The following is an 18600-nucleotide window of genomic DNA, read 5'->3' as shown; positions in this document are numbered from 1 at the left end:
ATCATGGGGGTGAGGGGGGAGGGATTGCATTGGGAGTTATACCTGATATAAATGACGAATTGATGGGTGCTGACGAGTTGATGGGTGCAGTACACCAACATGGCACAAGTATACATATGTAACAAACCTGCACATTATGCACATGTACCCTAGAACTTAAAGTATAACAATAAAAAAAAAATGGGCTAAGGACTTCTATAGACATTTCTCTAAAGTAGACATACAAATGGCCATCAGATATATGAAAAAATGCTCAAAGTCACTAGCCATAAGGGAAATGCAAATCAAAACCATGAGACATCCCCTCACAACAGTCAGGATGGCTACTATCAAAAAAAAGAAAGGCAACATGTATTGGTGAGGATATAAAGGAGTTGAAACCATTGCACACTGTTGGGAAAATGCAAAATGACACAGCCACTATGGAAAACAGTATGACATTAAAGAATTAAATAAATTAAAAATAGAATTACCATATGATCCAACAATCTCACATCTGGGTATTTATCCAAAAGAATTGAAATTGGAATCTGAAAGGGATGTTAGTTAACACTCCTGTGGTCGTTGCAGCAGGAGTCACAACAGCCAGAATGTAGAAACAACATAAATGTCCATTGACAGATAAAAAGAAAAAGAAATTGATATGTGCAAACACTGGAATACTATTCAGCCCTTAAAAAGGAGGAAATTCTGCATTATGCAACGTGAATAAACCCTGAAGACGTTATGCTAAATGAAATAAGCCAATCACAGAAAGACAAATACCGCACAATTCTGCTTATGAGGTATCTAAAATAGTTTGGTTCAACCCTGAAGACATTAGGCTAAATGAAATAAGCCAATCACAGAAAGACAAATGCTGCATAATTCTGCTTATACAAAGTATTTAAAATAGGCAAATTCATAGAATCAAAGAGTGGAATGGTGGTTTCCAGAGGCTAGGGGGAAAGGGGAAATTGAAAGTTACTAATCCATAAACATAAAGTTCCAGGCAAGCAAGATGAGTAAGGCCTGGAGCTCTACTGCACTGCATTGCACCCAGAGTCCATAGAAATTTATTGTACGCCTAAAGTTTTGTTAACAGGGTAGCTCTCATGTTAGGTGTTCTTTCTATGATAAAGTAAAATAAAACAGAATAGATTAATGTCATGATTGCAGCAAAATATAGAAAACATGCACTTTCATACACTGTTGAGGGGGAAAATAAGTTGTGCAACCTCTTTACAAAATAGTTCAGCAGTATCTGTTAAAATTACAAATGCATTTTTTTTTTTTTGAGACGGAATATCTCTCTGTTGCCAGGCTAGAGTGCAGTGGCACTATCTCTGCTCACTGCAACCTCCACCTCCCGGGTTCAAGCAATTCTCCTGCCTCAGCCTCCCGAGTAGCTGAGACTACAGGCACACACCACCACACCCAGCAAAATTTTGTATTTTTAGTAGAGACCGGGTTTCACCATGTTGGCCAGGATGGTCTCGATCTCCTGACCTCGTGATCCACCTGCCTTGGCTTCCCAAAGTGCTGAGATTACAGACATGAGCCACCGTGCCTGGACATATATTATCAACCAATAATTTCCACCTATAGGAATTTATCCTATAGATGTACTTACAGAGACAGAAGTATAAGGATAAAAGGTATAAGGGTAACCTACAGAGGTCCTTGGTGTGTTAGGCCAGAAACCATCTCTACTGTTTTGTGCCCCCCTTCAGCCTACGGATTTCCCCTCAATGTCCCCTCAGTCCATTCCTCTGTGTCTTTCAGGGGACCATTTCCTATGGGTGTTAAGCTGTAGATGGTCATGGGGCAAAGGTACAGTGAGTAGAAAGGAGAAAAGCACAATCATAGGAACTTGAAGAGTGAATGATTTAGGAATTAGGGAAAATATTAAATTCTGAATAAGTCATTGTAGAACTATTTATTTGGCCCACTTCATGAATTAGTAAAATAGGGAAATACTGACAACGCTGTTTCATTTTCCTCATTAAAAATACAATAATATTGTGACTGGGCCTGGTGGCTCACACCTGTAATCCCAGCAGTTTGGGAGGCTGAGGCAGGTGGATCACCTGTCAGGCGTTCAGGACCAGCCTGGCCAACATGTAGCAGTAGTAGTAGTAGCGAAACCCCATCTCTACTAAAGTACAAAAATTAGCTGGGCGTGGTGGCGCATGCCTGTAGTCCCAGCTACTCCGGAGGTTGAGGCAGGAGAATTGCTGGAACTCAGGAGGTAGAGGTTACAGTGAGCCGAGGTAGCGTTGCTGCACACCAGCCTGGGTGACAAAGAAAGACTCCATCTCAAAAAAAAAAAAAAAAATCCAGTAGTATTGAATACTCTGATTTTGAAAGGTTCTGAAGGTCAAGTCTATCCCTGAGTCAGAGTTTATATTTCTCAGCTCAAGAGATGCCTTCAAGGGGAAGCTTTCTCCAGCGTCGCTGAGAATTCAATCAATTCCTCTTCTCTCTACTCACACTGACCCTTAGTTTACCTTGAATGTAACCCTCTTAATTCTGTTGTTAGTGTTGCTGGAAATCCCTTGGAAGCAGGAATTTTATCTTACTTACTGCTTTTGTCTTGTTCATCTCTGTAATTCCCAGTATATCACCTGACGTAACAAAGCACTCAATCAATAAAAACAGAAGTGACTAAAGGAGCTCAGCTCTGGAGCAAATCATACTCAGTATTATCCTTCACCACATCTGGTGCATGGTGATACTCAATAACTGTGTGCTGAGGGAATGCCTGCATGCGTGCATGAATAGACATAGCATAAAGCCAAACTGTAGCATGTTGCACCAATGATACAAAATCCTCGACTTCTAAACTCTATGGTGCTAAATCAAGTCAGAATTAAGGCAAGACTTGTTTTCATTTAAAAATATATTTATATGAAAAGTCCTACAGAACATTCAAAGGTAGATCACATTTAACTTTGCATTTAACCCATGTCCTTTCATGAAAAGAAGAGAATTATATAAATTGGCTGTCTGGCCGCCTTAAAGCCCACAACTGCTTCATCCCACTACTCGTGCAGGCAATCTCTGGAAAGAGAAGAGCCAGTTCATTTGGTTTTACATCACTGGGAAGGGCTCTTCTCTGCTAATGACATACTCTGCCTTCAAGAGTCAGTGTTTAACCCTTCTCAGACACTGATACTGACCCTTAAAGTGTTCAACACAGACCTAGCAACAGTTGGGTAGCAATGAACTCAGGGTAGGGTAGCTGGTTTAGGAAACTGACTTTTATAACTGTCCTTCTATAAATCTTGCGCTAAACAAACCCAAGTCTGTCTCCTTTCCAAATCACACTGTGTCAGTGACCCTGAGAAACAGGGGCATCCAAGGCTCACATTGCAGGATCTCCCTTTAAAAGGCAGCTTAGAGCCACTTGAAGAAACACGGATGAGATACTCAGGTGATGTCATACAATAAGAGTTGATTTGCAGCCAGAGCAATCTAGGTCCAAGTCCTGGCTCAAACGCTTGCTAAATGCATATCTTCAGTCAAGTTATTTAACCTTTGTGAGCTTCATCTTTTAGAAGCGGTTGTGATGTCTCCCCTCTGAGAGTGCTGTGGTGCAGCACTCCGTTCTCAGAGGGAAGAGATGGCCTTTAACACCAGGCAGGAGGAAACCACAGCTACATAAAACTCCATTTGAAAACTGTGCAGTTACTTTCAAATGTTTATTTTAACAATCAAAGAGAAAGAAAGCAAAAGCAGGCCTCAAGTGATGTAGATGCTGCTGTTGGTAGTAAGGCAGGAAATCTACCAGGTACAGTCAGGAGACTGAGGCTGGCCTGAAGCAGGAGACGCTTTTCTAAAAAGCAGCATCTCCAAGAGACACATCAACACCACAGGTCCCATGTTCATTTGCTTCTCTTCTCAGAAAAAGTCGCTCCTGTAGAGGGAGCTTTCTAACTCAGATCATGAAGGAGAAAAAAAAACAAAAAAGCCAGTTTCCTGAAAGAATCTTGTTCTTGCTTCATAACATAGCCTAGTCAGTCAGGTTCAGACAAACTGACATGGTAGCGTGAGAGGGTCTTCCAGGACACGCCTTGCCACCAGGCCCACCTTTAGCACTTCAAGCTGAAGCCCCCCAATGCAACTAGACAGTTCCTTCCCTAGGAAAAGGAGGCTGGCTTGAACCATGCCTTTATTCTGACATCAGCGGTCCATGTCACTTCTTCATTTCCCCTGGTTGCTTTTTCTCCGATGAAGACGTGATGAGGAGTGAGACTAAACTCAGAGCTATTTTTCCAATGAAAACTAGCTGGTAATTGCATTCAGAAATCAGGACCACAAATGGGCTTCATCTGCATTCCCCTCGAGTCTCCAAATTGAAGTTCTGCAGGGATCATAATGGCCCTTGGAATTACTGAATGCCTTACAAGACTGAGGTGTGTTCTCCCATCACTTTAACCCTGGTGAACCCAAACGGGAAAAATGGAAACAACACCACCCATGAAAGTGGGTCCTCTCCCCTTGGATGGTCTCAATAGAAAGGAGTTGCTTAGAAGGTTCTGCCCCTCAAAGCAAAGTTTTCTCATTCTTTGGCCTAATGCAAATACTCAAATACAGTTTGCTCTGGGAAGCAAGTTATTATGTGCACCATTTTGTTTCTGATTAAATTTAGATGCTAGAGGAAATTCATTTACCTGCCTGTAAGAAGAAGCCTGAGGTCACGGGTGGCCCTTCAACCTGGCCATGTGGGTCAGCCTCTGCACTCCTTAAACATTATGCAATCAATACTGGCTCCAGGTGAGGTTTCTTTGTGTGCTTTCTCCTTTTCAGGGTATTTTTATTTCTGTTATCTTAGAATCCATGACAGATCTGAGATATAAGTATGAACAATAACATTATCCCTGTTTTACCACAGGAGAAAAAAAATGCTGAGGCTTAGGTGTGTGAAGTGATGATTCGAAAACCCCACAACAAGTCAGAGATAAAGTCAGGACTAGACATGTTCGTTCTTTCAACAGATATTTATTAAGCATCTAATGTGTACCAAGTAGTGGGCCAGCCTCTGGGGATGCAGAAATGAACAATTGCTAATCTTGGGTAAGCATTTTGATTGGGAAAACAATAGATACAGAGGCAAGTTCAGCTGTTGGCGTTGCTAATGAGCAGGACAGAGTGCCAGGGTTGTGAGTCCTTTAGGCTGGTAACCAAGCAGGAGCTCAGAGGAAGGAAACTTTCAGCTGACCTGAACATTTATAAGGAGGGGGAAGAGCACCCCAGAGGGAAGGAAGAGCAGGGACAGGTCTCCAGGCATGTCCAAGGAGCAGAAAGGCCAGTGTGGCTGAATCGTGGTAAGGAAGGTAGAGAGCATGAAGAGAAGAGGTGGAAGCACGTCATACTTAGCAAATCTCTACCCATAAATCAATAGGTTTCAATACTTCAGGAGAAAATACTAGAAAAAAATGAAGTCATTGTTCAGATTTTAGACTGGGAGAATTAGACAGGGACAGGGGTTATAGCCAGACAAGTCTTGAGAGTCAGAATTTATAGAGACAAAAGAAGAAAAATTTCTTAATCTGAAAGTTCCTTTCACATAGAAAGAAGCTATGGAAGCCATATGTAAGAGGCTGTGTTGCCACAGAAGGGGCAAGCCTGGTCCTTTGTCAAAGCTAGAAACCCTGAAGTAGAAAGACTCAGAATTTGATACAAGGAAAGTTTCCACTTAATCAGCTTCCAAGGTAGGGAGGCAGGACGATAGGAGAAGGGAATTAGAAAACACAGGGTCAGGTACAAATCTGGTTCTATTTCCCTCTCCCTGGGGCCATAATCCAGGCTGGCAATGTTAGAAACAACCCAAGAAATATGGGAATCTCAGACAGTAAAGTCTGTTCTTCACTTCCTTTGTCATAAACTATGAAAAATTCAAGTTAAAGTTGGTGTTCTTGAAGTGCAAGTGCAATTTTAAATCATGCCATATTCCTACTCCAAAATGCTTTTCAACCTTATGCCTCTCCAATCCAGATATTCTGAGCCACCATGGGTGGCTGCAATCCAGCCACTGAGGGCATAGAGCTCACCTGGGAAAACCAAGAGCAAGAAAGGAAGGATTTCTATCAAGATTCCACCATCCCTGGTATCTCATAGCCTTTGGACAGGCCTATACATACAGAAAGTTAGAAGCCAAATCTTCTAAAGGTATAGCAAGCATCTCTCTTTGAGTATCCCACCCCTTAGCCAGCCCCTGCGGGTCCACAGGAATTCAGAATCGGCTTCCAGTGGTGCTGGCTCCACAGGTGGTGCAGGGGCCACAGCTTGGGCGAGAAGCACAGGGGGCGGTCACGCAGGAGGGAGGCGTGGAGCATGGATTGCAGGGGAGTCTGCAGAGAGACAACAAGGGGAGGGAAGTGAGAGACAAGGAATGAATGGGGTCTCAGTGCCATGTGGGGGCATAAGGAAGGGGTCCCTACTGCAAAATAACAGTAGATGGTCATTTCCCTTCACTGTCAACCACATGGAGTGTGCAGGACAGGGCGATGACTCACTGAAAAGGAGTGCACAGAGAGCCTCATTCTATGTAGAGACAGCCCTTCTGCTGCCCTGAGGACCTCATGAGAATTGGGTAAATGATTTGGCCAGGAATTGCCCAGATAACACGTACTTGCAGTCCTCGCTCTCCAGAAGGTTCCGATACGTGGCAATCTCGTTCTCCAGCCGGGCCTTCACGTCTAGCAGCACCTGGTACTCCTGGTTCTGCCGCTCCAGGTCAGCCCGGATCTCGGACAGCTGCTCCTCCACGTTGCTGATGAGGCTCTGCATCTGGGCCAGCTCCGTGCCGAAGCGGTCCTCAGCTTCACACAGGGAGTTCTGCAGACAGTCCTTCTGTAGTGGGAAATAAGGGGATGAAATATGCAAGTCCCCCAGGGAAACTGCTACATGCCCCAAATTTTGATGGTGATAACAGGTGGGAGAGACCTGGGTGGTGAGACCTCCAAAATAAAAGGCTACTAGGCCATGGCACGGGGCATTTGCAGTGTGGTGAGGGTGAAGGACACATACCAAGGTGTGCTGGGCTTGGCGCTCCACCTCCAGGGCATTCACCGTGCATCTCAGCTCCAGAATCTCCGACTGACAGCACTGCAGCTCCTCGGAGCAGGACATGGCCTGCAGGCTGATGCCTTCAGACTAGAGCACAGAGAGACATGGTCACCTCCCTGCCCAGAAGGAGGCCAGGTACTCCCCAGCTCTGTACTCCCCCATTCACCTGGGCTTGGAACCACTGTTCCACGTCCTGGCGGTTGGTCTCCAGCATGGCCTCATACTGAGCCCGCATCTCCCCCAGCACCCTGTTCAGGTCAATGGTGGGCTCAATGTCCAGCTCGATCCGGAGCTTCTCCCCCAGCTGACTCCTCAGAATCTTTACTTCCTGCAGAAAGGAGGAAGGGACAGATAGCCTGCGTGAGGAGAGGGCCTTTGATGGAATAGAGAGCACCAGGACCCTGACCCTGCAAGCAGTAGGAGGGGAGTCCCTCACACAAGCAAATGGGAAAGTCTTGCCCAGAGTGCAGTGAGGAGAGCCCACCTGGACACCTTCCTCATGCCCAAGGCAAGGACCACTGCAGCCCTGCATCCTGATGCCACCTCAGACTCACCTCAGCCCTGCATCCTGATGCCAGCTGAGCCCCAGGCAATGCTCTGAGAGACCCAGGGCCAGGGAGCTCCCATGTCTGCCCAGCGCCCTCCCCGGGAGTCTAAGCGACCAGGGCCACACCTGCTCATGGTTGCTCTTGAGAGAGAGCTGCTCCTCCTTCAGGGACTCCTGCTGGGCCTCCAGGTCAGCCTTGGCCAGGGTCGCGTCATCCAGGAGCTTCTGTGTCCCACACATGTCCGCCTCCACTAGCTGGCGCAGGGAGCGCTCACTCTCCAGCCTTCCATCACAGGAGGTGCAGGGTCAATAAGAATGCCCCCAAGAGCCCCTCTCAGCTGCCCTGCCTTCCTACCTCCCACACCACCTTGGATCCTCATTTGTTCACTCTGTTTAGCCCTCTGGCCTCAAAGGCGAATTAGACACAGCCCCTCTTCTCAAAGAGCTCATGGTCTAATGAAGCAATCACAACACTACATTGCACAATATACATTTTTGCCATTGTATTCTGTGGCAACTGCAGTTCAGGAAGATCAACCGACTTGCCTAAGATCATGCATCTTGGGACCAACACTCGTGCCATTGCGGGGACTGTCAGTTACCGAAGATAAGCAATAGCCAGGTGCCTGATCGTGATCTGCGGCTCCTTATGCCTTACTTTTCAGCTGTCTTCCCCTCTCTCATTTTTGCCTAGGTACCTTATACCTGGTACCGTAGGGCTCCATAATTAAATCTGGACAAAGATTCATCTGTAAGTGACTTCTCTGACATATATGAAACCCAATGGCTGTCTTGCTCAGTTCATCCTTGAAATCCCCTCATTTTGCTCCTGGTTAATGAACTCAGACTGCCTTATCCTCCATTTTAGGGAAATAAATGAAGGAGGACAAACATATGTGCTTGGATTGATGAGGTGTTTTCCCTTCCATCTTTCATCAGCTTTGATTCTAATGAAAATTTTACTGTGGAGAATCTAGCAAGGAAGACAGGACAAATATTCACTCACTCAACAAGTATTTGGGCACTGGGATGGAGGGTGTGGAAGGAGTCACCCTGGCCCTCCTACACTGACTTACTTGATCCTAAAGTCATCGGCAGCCAGCTTGGCATTGTCAATTTGTACAATCAGCCTGGTATTCTCGGCCTTGCTGCACAGGATCTGAGGAGAACAGGAAGACGGTTCACACACAAAGTATCATGCCCTAGGCTCCCTCTCCACGCGTGGTGTCTATGCTCATGTCCAAGAGAAACCAAGAACCCAAAGCTCTCTGGACCTTATGTGGATTCCTCCTGCCATGCCTTCTGCCATCTCAGACCCAGCACACCCAAGCGATCCCACACCTCACCTTCTGCTGGAGCTCTTCGATGGTGCGGAAATAGGACTGGTAGTCTGGGCACACAGTGGACTCGTGGCACTTGCTCCTCTCGAGGAGTGTGGCCTCCAGCTCCGCGTTCTCCCGCTCCAGCTGGCGCACCTTCTCCAGGTAGTTGGCCAGGCGGTCGTTCAGGAACTGCATGGTCTCCTTCTCATGGCCATTCAGGGTGTTTTCACCATAGGCCCCACAGATTCCGATGTTGCCGGGAATGTGGCAAGTCCCTGGCAAGGGACAAGCATTGTGGCAGGTCGGGGGAAGACAGAGGCTGGGGTGGCCCAGGGGAGTTGACCCCACACGGACTCGGTTGGCATGTGCCACGTTGGCCAAAAGGCACATGGGGGCAACGTTGGCCTCTGCCCCGGGCTGGCACCCAACATCGATGGGAGAGACAGAGACATTTCTTGCTCCAGGAGCCATGGTGCAAACCAGAGGGCATGAGGAGCTGCTGTAGGAGGAGGTCATGGTGTAGGGCTGAGGCTGCACAGGAGCTTCAGATCAGCTGGGAAGGCTGAGCCACTGAGACTGAGGCCTCCTCTCCTCCCAGCCCTTTTATACCCCATCCTGGGTGGGTGTTGGCTCCAATGCTTTGACCTCCTGCCTTGATTATCTACCTGTTGTGGTGCCATCATCCTGTTACTCAGCTACTGAGTTTACCATGAAAAGTTTCTCAGCTCATTAAAGCAATGTTGACGAATCTGAGATGCCTCTTGGCTCTTTGAAATCAGGTTGGCTGCTGGTGGGAGGTCAGAAGGTTTTTATTATTTTTCAAAGAAGCAAAGTTATTTTAGCCATCAGATGCTTAGACCTTGACTGGGTTTGGCCTCTTTATGGATGTGTCCACTCTGGAGACACAAACTTTCCTGTTGGTCAGTGGTGTAGCAGAAGGACTAACCCCTGTGATGACAATGGTTCTCACTTGTATTAAGACTCAACCAGCCTTCCCTATCCAGGGAAGAAACTGAGTCTTGGTATTGGTGGATGTTACAGCCTTGAGTTATCAAGAAGCCCTACATTTCTTCTTTCTTTAGTTGGTTGCCTTTCAGACTCACTTTGAGGAGCAACAAGACTTAGATGAATCCATTCACTCAACACACATCCCCTGGCTATGTCCCATTTGTCAGGCACCTTGCTGACGCTTGACATATAGTTGGTTAAGCACAGAACAGTTCCTGCCACTGGGGAACAACTGTAACTTGGATAGATGTGATGTTTCAAACAAAGTATCTGAGAAGCTCATGAAAATGAGGATGACTCTGAAAACCATGGCTTATCTCGACCAAGAAAGCAAGCTCAAGAAGCCAGAAATAAACAAAAAGAAATGAACAATAATCTTACTGAACCTCAAATAAGAACTTTGAGAAAAGAACTCATGAAAGCCAAAGGACATTGAGTGATCAGAGCCTCTGTGGGCTCTCTTCATACGTTGCTTCCTTGATTCTAAAATCAGTCATGAGCCTTCATCCTATGAGCTAGGGGATTGAGCAGTGATACCTTTTAATCTTTACTTCTAACCTGGGAGGTGGGTACTCTTAATTTTACAAAATAAATAAATAAGCCATTGAGGATGAGATGTGAAGTCATTTTTCTAAGATCAACCTCACTATAAAGTATAAAGCCTATTCTCAACATCAGCTTCTTTCAACTCCAGAAGCTGTTTCTTCACCTTGACCACCACCAAATTCTCCACCCCCAAGGATAACTACTGTGTCATTGCTAGAACTAAGAAGGATTCAAAGGCCTAGAAACCGGGCAAGAAGTTGAAGTGAAGATGTAAAACAAAAATCTGACGTTGTGTGTTTTTCCCTTTATATCTCTGAAAATACCTCAGATGTGGAGGTATTAATACAATAAAACAGAGTTTCTCCAAGGGCTAAATCAGAAGATGCCAGGGGAAAACCCTGTCTCTAAAATGGTTATATTACACATTCCACATTCAGATAGTTCTTGGTACTAGGGATCCAAGGCACATGACTGCTGAGATCCCAAAAGTTTTCTTCCAAAATTTGTGACAGTAGATACATAGACCCCTGAGACTGAGAAAAACCTAATGTGGAACAATCCAAAGTGATTATAACTAGAAGTTACGGAAGATGAGTTTTTGCCAAGTTCCCTGAGCATTGAACAAAAGCTGAACATACACCTCTATAGGGATCAGATGTGCATATGTGAAACACAGGCTATTGGAGTTCTATCAAGAAGAAAAACAGAATTTGAGCATTCAGTCCAGACTGGGTTTCTCAGGAAAGTAAGTAGTGGTGAGTTCTGACCTAAGGGCTAGTCAGAGCTCACCAATCAATAACCCTTTACAGACAGCATCATTGGGAGACATCACCAGGGCAGGCTGTCCCATCCTCCAGAGACCACTGGGTGCAATCTGCATATGTTACATCTTCAAACACCCTTTTGTTAGTCTCCTCTGCCTCATCACATAGCAACAAGCTTCTCTATAAATCAGAGAGCCAGACTTTTAAAGTCATTTCCTTTGATTTGCTAAGTAGCACCCATCTTTTGGCTTTATCCTCTGTCCAGATTCATTCCATGGGCTAAAAGCCATGATTTTGTCCACTCACAATACATGATGCTTGTTAGTTACTTTATAACATCACTGCTAAAACCCTGTGTGTCCAGATGACACCCCACTCTGCTAACTGGCTTGGGTCCTGGCTTGGGCTTCTACCATATACTGTTTTGCATAATGACACTGATGTGGCTTGGCCCTTTGTAAAGTTGCTTGGTTCCACTGTATTTTCTCAAAGGAGGTGAAGGAGCGGGTGGGGATCTTAAGACTCTCTTTCTTCCCAACCCTTTAAAAAGAGTCCCTGTACCCCTGGTGACCGAATACGAGGCCAGGTTCAGTAACAAGAAGTGATGAACACAGAGTATGAGAGATGGGAGCCTGCCGCCCTCCTTCATTCACCTGTGTGCACAACATTCTCTGCGTGGATTCTGACTTTACACATGCCAATCTCTAGAGGCATGAAGTCTACTGCAAATGGAGGTGAGGAGCTGTGGTCTTGGAATGCTGTTTTCACTAATTTGGATACATAGGGGCGTATCTCAACCAGTGGGAGAGAAAGGTGTGGAGCTGTAGGCTAGCACCTGGAGATTGTGCTCAACTCACAGCTTATCTTTTCTGTGTCATGGCTTCTACTGCTGGAAGATGCAGGGAAGCATCTAGGGAATTGTGTCCTGTGTGGGAACATCACCCATCACACATTGCAGTGAATGTAAAGATTTATGACAAGTACTATATGTAGAGCTAGTGCTGCCACATCTCCAGGGTGTTAGAAAATGGTGTCCCAAACAATCCTAGATCAGGAAACCATGAAGACTCTTGAGAGAAGAGGCTGAGCATATAAATTTATTATTCTAGGTATCCAACTCCTGAGGCTTTGATGAATGGAAAAGGCACCCTTCTGTTCAAATTAAATATGATTTTATCTATATATGAATGTATGCTCATTTGTGATTAAGAAATACAAACTAAAGAGATACTGTTTTCTTATCAGGTTTTGATAAGGTGGATAATAGCACATAGTGTTGGCAAGAGTGTGGAAAACAAGTCCTATCCTCTCCTGTGGATGACAATCACGAGCTTCCACCTCTGCACATAGGCACAGAAACTGGGGCCCATGCATTGGGACCTGTGAGCCTCACACTTGCCTCTGATGGCATCGTTTGTTGCTCCAGGCTTCACTGCAGTTGACGCACTTGGAGAGTAGCTCAGGAGGCTCACCCTGCCCTGGCAAGCAATGGTGAGGGAAGAGATTCCAGAATATGAATTGGAAAGAGTTGGAAAATCTTTGAGAAGCAAGACTGTAAGAAGGGAAGAAAATATAGAATTCTGTTTTGGCCAGAGTGAGAACAGATCTTTGGCACAGGTCAAAGATCCTCATGGTGGAAAATATTGAAAACACTGCTTTCTGTTGCTCATTACAAACCCATGATTATGAAATATCCTGAGTCTGAAACAGCTTGGTGACCGTTCTCTGACACAGATAGATTGAGCTGTGTGGGTTCAGTCATGCTCTCTGCAAAGCCTTCTCTGGCTTCTCAGGTAGGCAGCTCTCCCTCTTGACACACTCCTCCCACCCTGGGAAACTGTGGCTGTGTCAGAGGTGGTAGCTTCCCACCATGGACTTGGCATCTCCTGGACATCAGGGAGTTTGTCTCATTGCTTTTTCCTCTTTCATCTCCATATCCACAGACCCTGGCACAGAGCCTGGCTGCAGAGTAGGGTTCTGAATCCATGTGTGTTTAATTATGTAAGCAGGTAATAAGAAACGTAGTAGGACCAAGCAAAGACATTTGTATGCTGAACCAATGAAATAAGATTACAGATTCTTAAGCAATGTGGATAAATACACAACCAGAGATATGCCAGCAACTTAGCTTTCCGGGGGGAAAACCCCTCCAGTTTGTAGTGTAGGCCAATTTCTGTGGTGTAAATTCTCCCACAATAGCCAACTTCAAGCAAACAATATGACGTCACTGAATGTGGAGCTGGAAAGAGATGTGAAAAATCGGCTCTCGTGAGTTAGTTAGAGTTAGCTCCAGCGTACCACTTGATCCCGCTTTCTAAAGCCAAAATCATGACAGTACATTTCTTACATAGTAATTTTTTTTGATCAATCCTATAGAGAAACCAAAGGTAGCTCGCATTTGATGACACAGGCAAGAGACCTGCCGCTGGAAAAGAGGAAGGCAGTATGGTCATGGTGCCACCCACAACTGCTTCATCATCTCACCAGTCACTGAGATGCTCTAGTTCCCCCCAGAGACCCACAGTCCCAGCTGCAAACTCAAGCAGCCTCTGGAAAGGGCAGAACCAGCTAGTTCAATTGCACATCACTGGGAACAACCCTTCTCTGCTGATGCAGGATGCTTCTCTCAAGTCACCCTCAACCCTTTTTCAGGTAGTGACGCTGACTGAGGAAAGGTACAAGCCCAAGTGAGGCACTTAGCAAGCATTAGGCAGGGAAAAGCCAGCACAGAGGAGATGACGTTTGATAAAGAAAACTGTATAGATTTATGTTGGTTTTTATGTTGTGTTGAGAAAAATTACTCTCTGGACATTTTCTTAAGCTGGTCATGTCAGCCTGTAGGGCAGTGTTCTCAGAGTCTGGTTTCTTAGCCAGTAGCATCAGCATCTCCCAGGAACTTGTCAGAAATCCACATTCTCAGATGCCCAGTCCAAACCTACTGAATGCAGGAACTCTGGGTACAAGGGAGGGGGCAGCAATCTGTGTTTTCCCTTGTTTGTGTGTGTGTGTGTGTTTTGTTTTTGGTTTTTTGAAACAGGGTCTCACTCTGTCACCCAGGCTGGAGTGCAATGACACAATCTCAGCTCACTGTAGCCTCGACCTCCCAGGCTTAAGCAATCCTCCCACCTCAGCCTCCCCAGTAGAGGGGACTACATGCACATGCCACCACACCCAGCTAATTTTTGTATTTTTTGTAAAGACAGGGTTTTGCCATGTTGCCCAGGCTGGTCATGAATGCCTAGGCTCAAGTGATCTGCTCGCTTCAACTTCGCAAACTGCTGGGATTACAGGTGTGAACCACCATGCCCGGCCACAATCTGTTTTCACAAGCCATCCAGGTGATTGTAAGGAATGCTCAAACGTGATAACCGTTGCTCTGAGAAAAGGGACTGGCCCCAGACACAGTGATTAGAAACGTCTGGGACAAACAGGCTTCCCCTCCCCTCACACCCCCTTGGAAACTAGTTGAGAACAGCTTCTACCTTTGACAACGCATCAGAATCCCCCGGGGGACTGTCTCATCCTTACAAGGAGCCCACCCTGAATCCTCTTTCAGGGTGCACTGTCTATTCTGTTATTTAAAAAAAATAAAAAAGCCAGGCATGGTGACTCATGCCCATAATCCCAGCATTTTGAGAGGCTGAGGAGGGTGGATCACCTGAGGTCGGGAGTTCGAGACCAGCCTGGCCAACATGGCGAAGCCCTATCTCCACTAAAAATACAAAAAAATTAGCCAAGCATGGTGGTGCATGCCTGTAATCCCAATTACTTGGGAGGCTGAGACAGAAGAATAACTTAAGCTGAGGAGGCGGAGGTTGCATTGACCCGAGATAGCGCCACTGCACTCCAGCCTGGGTGAGAGAGCCAAACTCCATCTCAAAAAAAAACCCCTGGGGAGTTTTTAGAACTTCTGATGCCCAAGCCACACCCAGACCGATGGCCCCAGAATCCCTGGAGGTGGAGCCCAACATCACTGTTTTGTAAAGCTCTCCAGATGGTTCCAAAGAGCAGCCGTGGTTGAGAAGCAATGACTTAGAAGAACAAGAAAAGAAAGGATAGGAAAGGTGATATAGTCAAAAGCAGCACTTTGGGGTCAGAGTGCAGATTCTGGCTTTACTATTTTCTTTTAAGTCACGGAGCTTTTATTTTCCTTTGTTGGAAATAAGGATTATAAAACCCACCCTGGCAATTATTTGGGAGAATTTACGTTCCAGAAAGCAGTCATCAGTTGCTAATAAAACTACTTTTAATAAAGCAGTACAAGGTTACAAGACTTCATCTGCAATTTTGAAATCCAAAAAATTCTGAACACCAAGTTTTCTCATGACTCATTGGTCTTTGTATAGTGTTCATCTCTCTCTCTCTCTCTTTCTCTCTCTCTCTCTCTCTCTCTCTCTCTCTCTCTCTCTCTCTCTCTCTCTCTCTCTCTCTCTCTCTCTTTCTCTCTCTCTCTCTCTCGACGGAGTCTCACTCTGTCGCCCAGGCTGCTGTGCAGTGGTGCAATCTCGGCTCACTGAAAGCTCTGCCTCCCGAGGTCACACCATTCTCCTGCCTCAGCCTCCCGAGTAGCTGGGACTACAGGTGCCCACCACTACACCCAGCTAATTTTTTTGTGTTTGTAGTAGAGATGGGGTTTCACTGTGTTAGCCAGGATGGTCTCGATCTCCTGACCTCATGATCCACCCATCTTGGCCTCCCGAAGTGCTGGGATTACAGGCGTGAGCCACCGCGCCCAGGTGTGTTTATCTGTTTTATGCTCATCAAAACCCACTAAAATGACTTCAGAGACCATTCATAAGTCATAGCCGTAGTTTTAAATACACTGCACAAGTCAAAAGATACAAAATAGCAGATATGTAGGCTGAACACGTTTAAAGATCTAATGTACAAGAGGACTCTTGTTAATAATAGAGTATTATATTCAGGATTTTTGCTAAATGAGTACATTATAGCTGCTCTTGCCATGGGGGTTGGGGGGCAGGAAATAGGTAACTACGTGAGATGATGAATGTGTTAATTTGTTTCACTATAATAACCGGTTTGGTATATATATGTATCCCATAACATCATGCTGTATAGTTTATTTTTTATTTTTATTTTTACTTTTTTTTTTTTTAGAGACAGATTCTTGCTCTAGACTCCAAGCTGGAGTGCAGTGATGTGATCTCGGCTCACTGCAACCTCCACCTCCCGGGTTCAAGCGATTCTTTTGCCTCAGCCTCCCGAGTAACTGGGATTACAGCCATGCACTACCACGCCCAGCTAATCTTTGTATTTTTAGTAGAGACAGGGTTTCACCATGTTGACTAGGCTGGTCTTGAGCTCCTGACCTCAGATTATCCACCCACCTCAGCCTCCCAGAGTGCTGGGATTACAGGCGTGAGTCACCACACCCAGCCTCATGCTGTCTATTCTAATATACACAATAAAATTTATTTTTTTTGAAGCATGACACGGGATATTCACCATAACCCACTGAAATAACCTGACAACAGTAATCACACTCTCAATATGCAACTTCATTTAATTCATTGCCCAGGAACCAGAAGATGCAGTTTCCTAAGCATTAAAGAAAGAAATGTCCCCACTGAGCAAACTCCTTGAAAATCAAAACACAAGTCGAAGTTGTGAGAAGCTGCAGAGCCACAAGGTACCCGCCTCTTCTCAGAGGTAAGCCATTTACAAGGTGGGCCTCAGCCACAGGTGAGTCTCTCCCTTGCCTCCCTCTCATCTGCAACGACAGGAGGGTTCCGACCCACCCTGTGTGCAGAATCTGCTGCTGCCTTGGCAACCTCTGGTGGGTACATAGGATGGGCTCAAGAAAGTGTTGCTGTGTGGGGCTTGGGGGTGCAGGTCATGCGGGCACTCTTGCACATGGCCTCCAGGTGTGGTACATGGATTACATGACCTCTTGCAGCAGATGCACGTGGAGACAGTTCATCCACAGACCCAGCTTTAGTTTATGTCCCTCCCCCCTTACTAACTCTCTGACTGCGGGCAAATTCATTATTCTCTGAGCCCCATACCTTTGTCTGCAATAGCAGCGTCAGCAATGCCAACCTCACATAGTAGGGACGGTTGTGAAACATACATCAGTCCCTTATCCTTCTACCTGGAGATACTGCAACACTGATACTTGTAAATGAAGACCCTACTTGCAGCTTTTGTTCCCCAGAAGGTTCCAGTACGTGGTGATCTCACCCTCCAGTTGGGCCCTGATATCCAGCTGCTCCTGGTCCTCCTGGCTCTGCCACCCCAGGTCAGCCTAACTCTTAGACAGCTGCTCTTCTACACTGCAGATGAGGCTCTGCATCTGGGCCAGCTCCGTGCCATAGCGGTCCTCAGCTTCACACAGGGAGTGCTGCAGACAGTCCTTCTATAATACCAATGAAAGGGAGAGGCAAGCTAAAATTCATGGATCTCTGCCCTCAGCCTGTTAAGATCATGACACCCTGAGACAGTGCCAGGTCCAGAGAGCAATCTAACTCCCTTTGGCTGTCTTCAGCCAGAAGAACCAATGCTGTGTTACTCCTCTTCACAGTAAACCTTTAAGATCAGAGCCCCCTCACTGAGTTAACGTTGATTCACTCACCATCCACATCTACAAGAACGTGCCTCCAAAGGAGATAAAACCAGGGTTTAAGCTGAGTCCCTGGTTGGTATCTAAGTGAGACCTGTACTGACCCCAAGGAACTGCTCGTGGTCAGTGGGAACCAAGCTGGGTCTCCCACACGTGCAGAGGGACTCACCAGCATGTGCTGAGCCTGAAGCTCCACCTCCAGGGTGTTCACCAAGCATCTCAGCTCCAGGATCTCCAAATGACAGCACTGCAGCTCCTAGAGCAGGACATGGCCTGCAGACTGATGCCTTCAGACGGGAGCACAGAGACACGATTACCTCCCTGCCCAGGTGGAAGCCAGGTCCTCCCTACTATGCAGCTTCCCTTCGTCTGGGCTTGGAACCACTGGTCCACATCCTGGCAGCTGGTCTCCACCATGACCTCATATTGGTCCCACATCTCCTCTGACTGCTCAGGTCTGCAGTGGGCTCAGTTCCCAACTCAATCTGGAGCTTGTCTCCTGCACTCCTCAGAGTGCAGGCTTCCTATAGACACAAAAAGAGCAGACTCCACCTTCATTCAGCCCTCCACCAAATGTCCTGCCCACCTGAAGCACAGCATGGTGACTGCTCAGGCACTGCACCCCAGGGGAGCAGCAGAGCCTCCCCAGCAGCCCCCTTGTCAGCATCTCTCCATGTCTGAAATGATCTAATAATTATCTCTATTTTTACTTTATCACAAAGAGTGACATCCATACAGAGTTGCCTCTGTTTCAATCAATATCTGGAAAAAAAAAAAAAA

General features: G+C 46.2%; 1 protein-coding gene across 1 annotated transcript; it reads right to left on the bottom strand.

Annotated features, from left to right (window-relative positions):
- Positions 1-4979: 4979 nt before the first annotated feature.
- Positions 4980-9866, bottom strand: KRT38 (keratin 38, type I). The gene is made up of 7 exons (XM_011929773.1): positions 8947-9866; positions 8677-8759; positions 7727-7883; positions 7220-7381; positions 7015-7140; positions 6617-6837; positions 4980-6335 (listed from the first exon to the last, which is right to left on the bottom strand). Exons 1-7 carry the CDS (start codon positions 9436-9438, stop codon positions 6218-6220), a joined length of 1359 nt encoding a protein of 452 aa, XP_011785163.1. The 5' UTR covers positions 9439-9866; the 3' UTR covers positions 4980-6217.
- Positions 9867-18600: the final 8734 nt, after the last annotated feature.

This window comes from Colobus angolensis, unplaced genomic scaffold (assembly GCF_000951035.1).
Source record: "Colobus angolensis palliatus isolate OR3802 unplaced genomic scaffold, Cang.pa_1.0 Scaffold83, whole genome shotgun sequence".
In the NCBI taxonomy this organism is placed as follows: domain Eukaryota; kingdom Metazoa; phylum Chordata; class Mammalia; order Primates; family Cercopithecidae; genus Colobus; species Colobus angolensis.
Note: the sequence above shows the minus strand (reverse complement) of the source record. Positions and strands in the feature narration are given on the sequence as shown.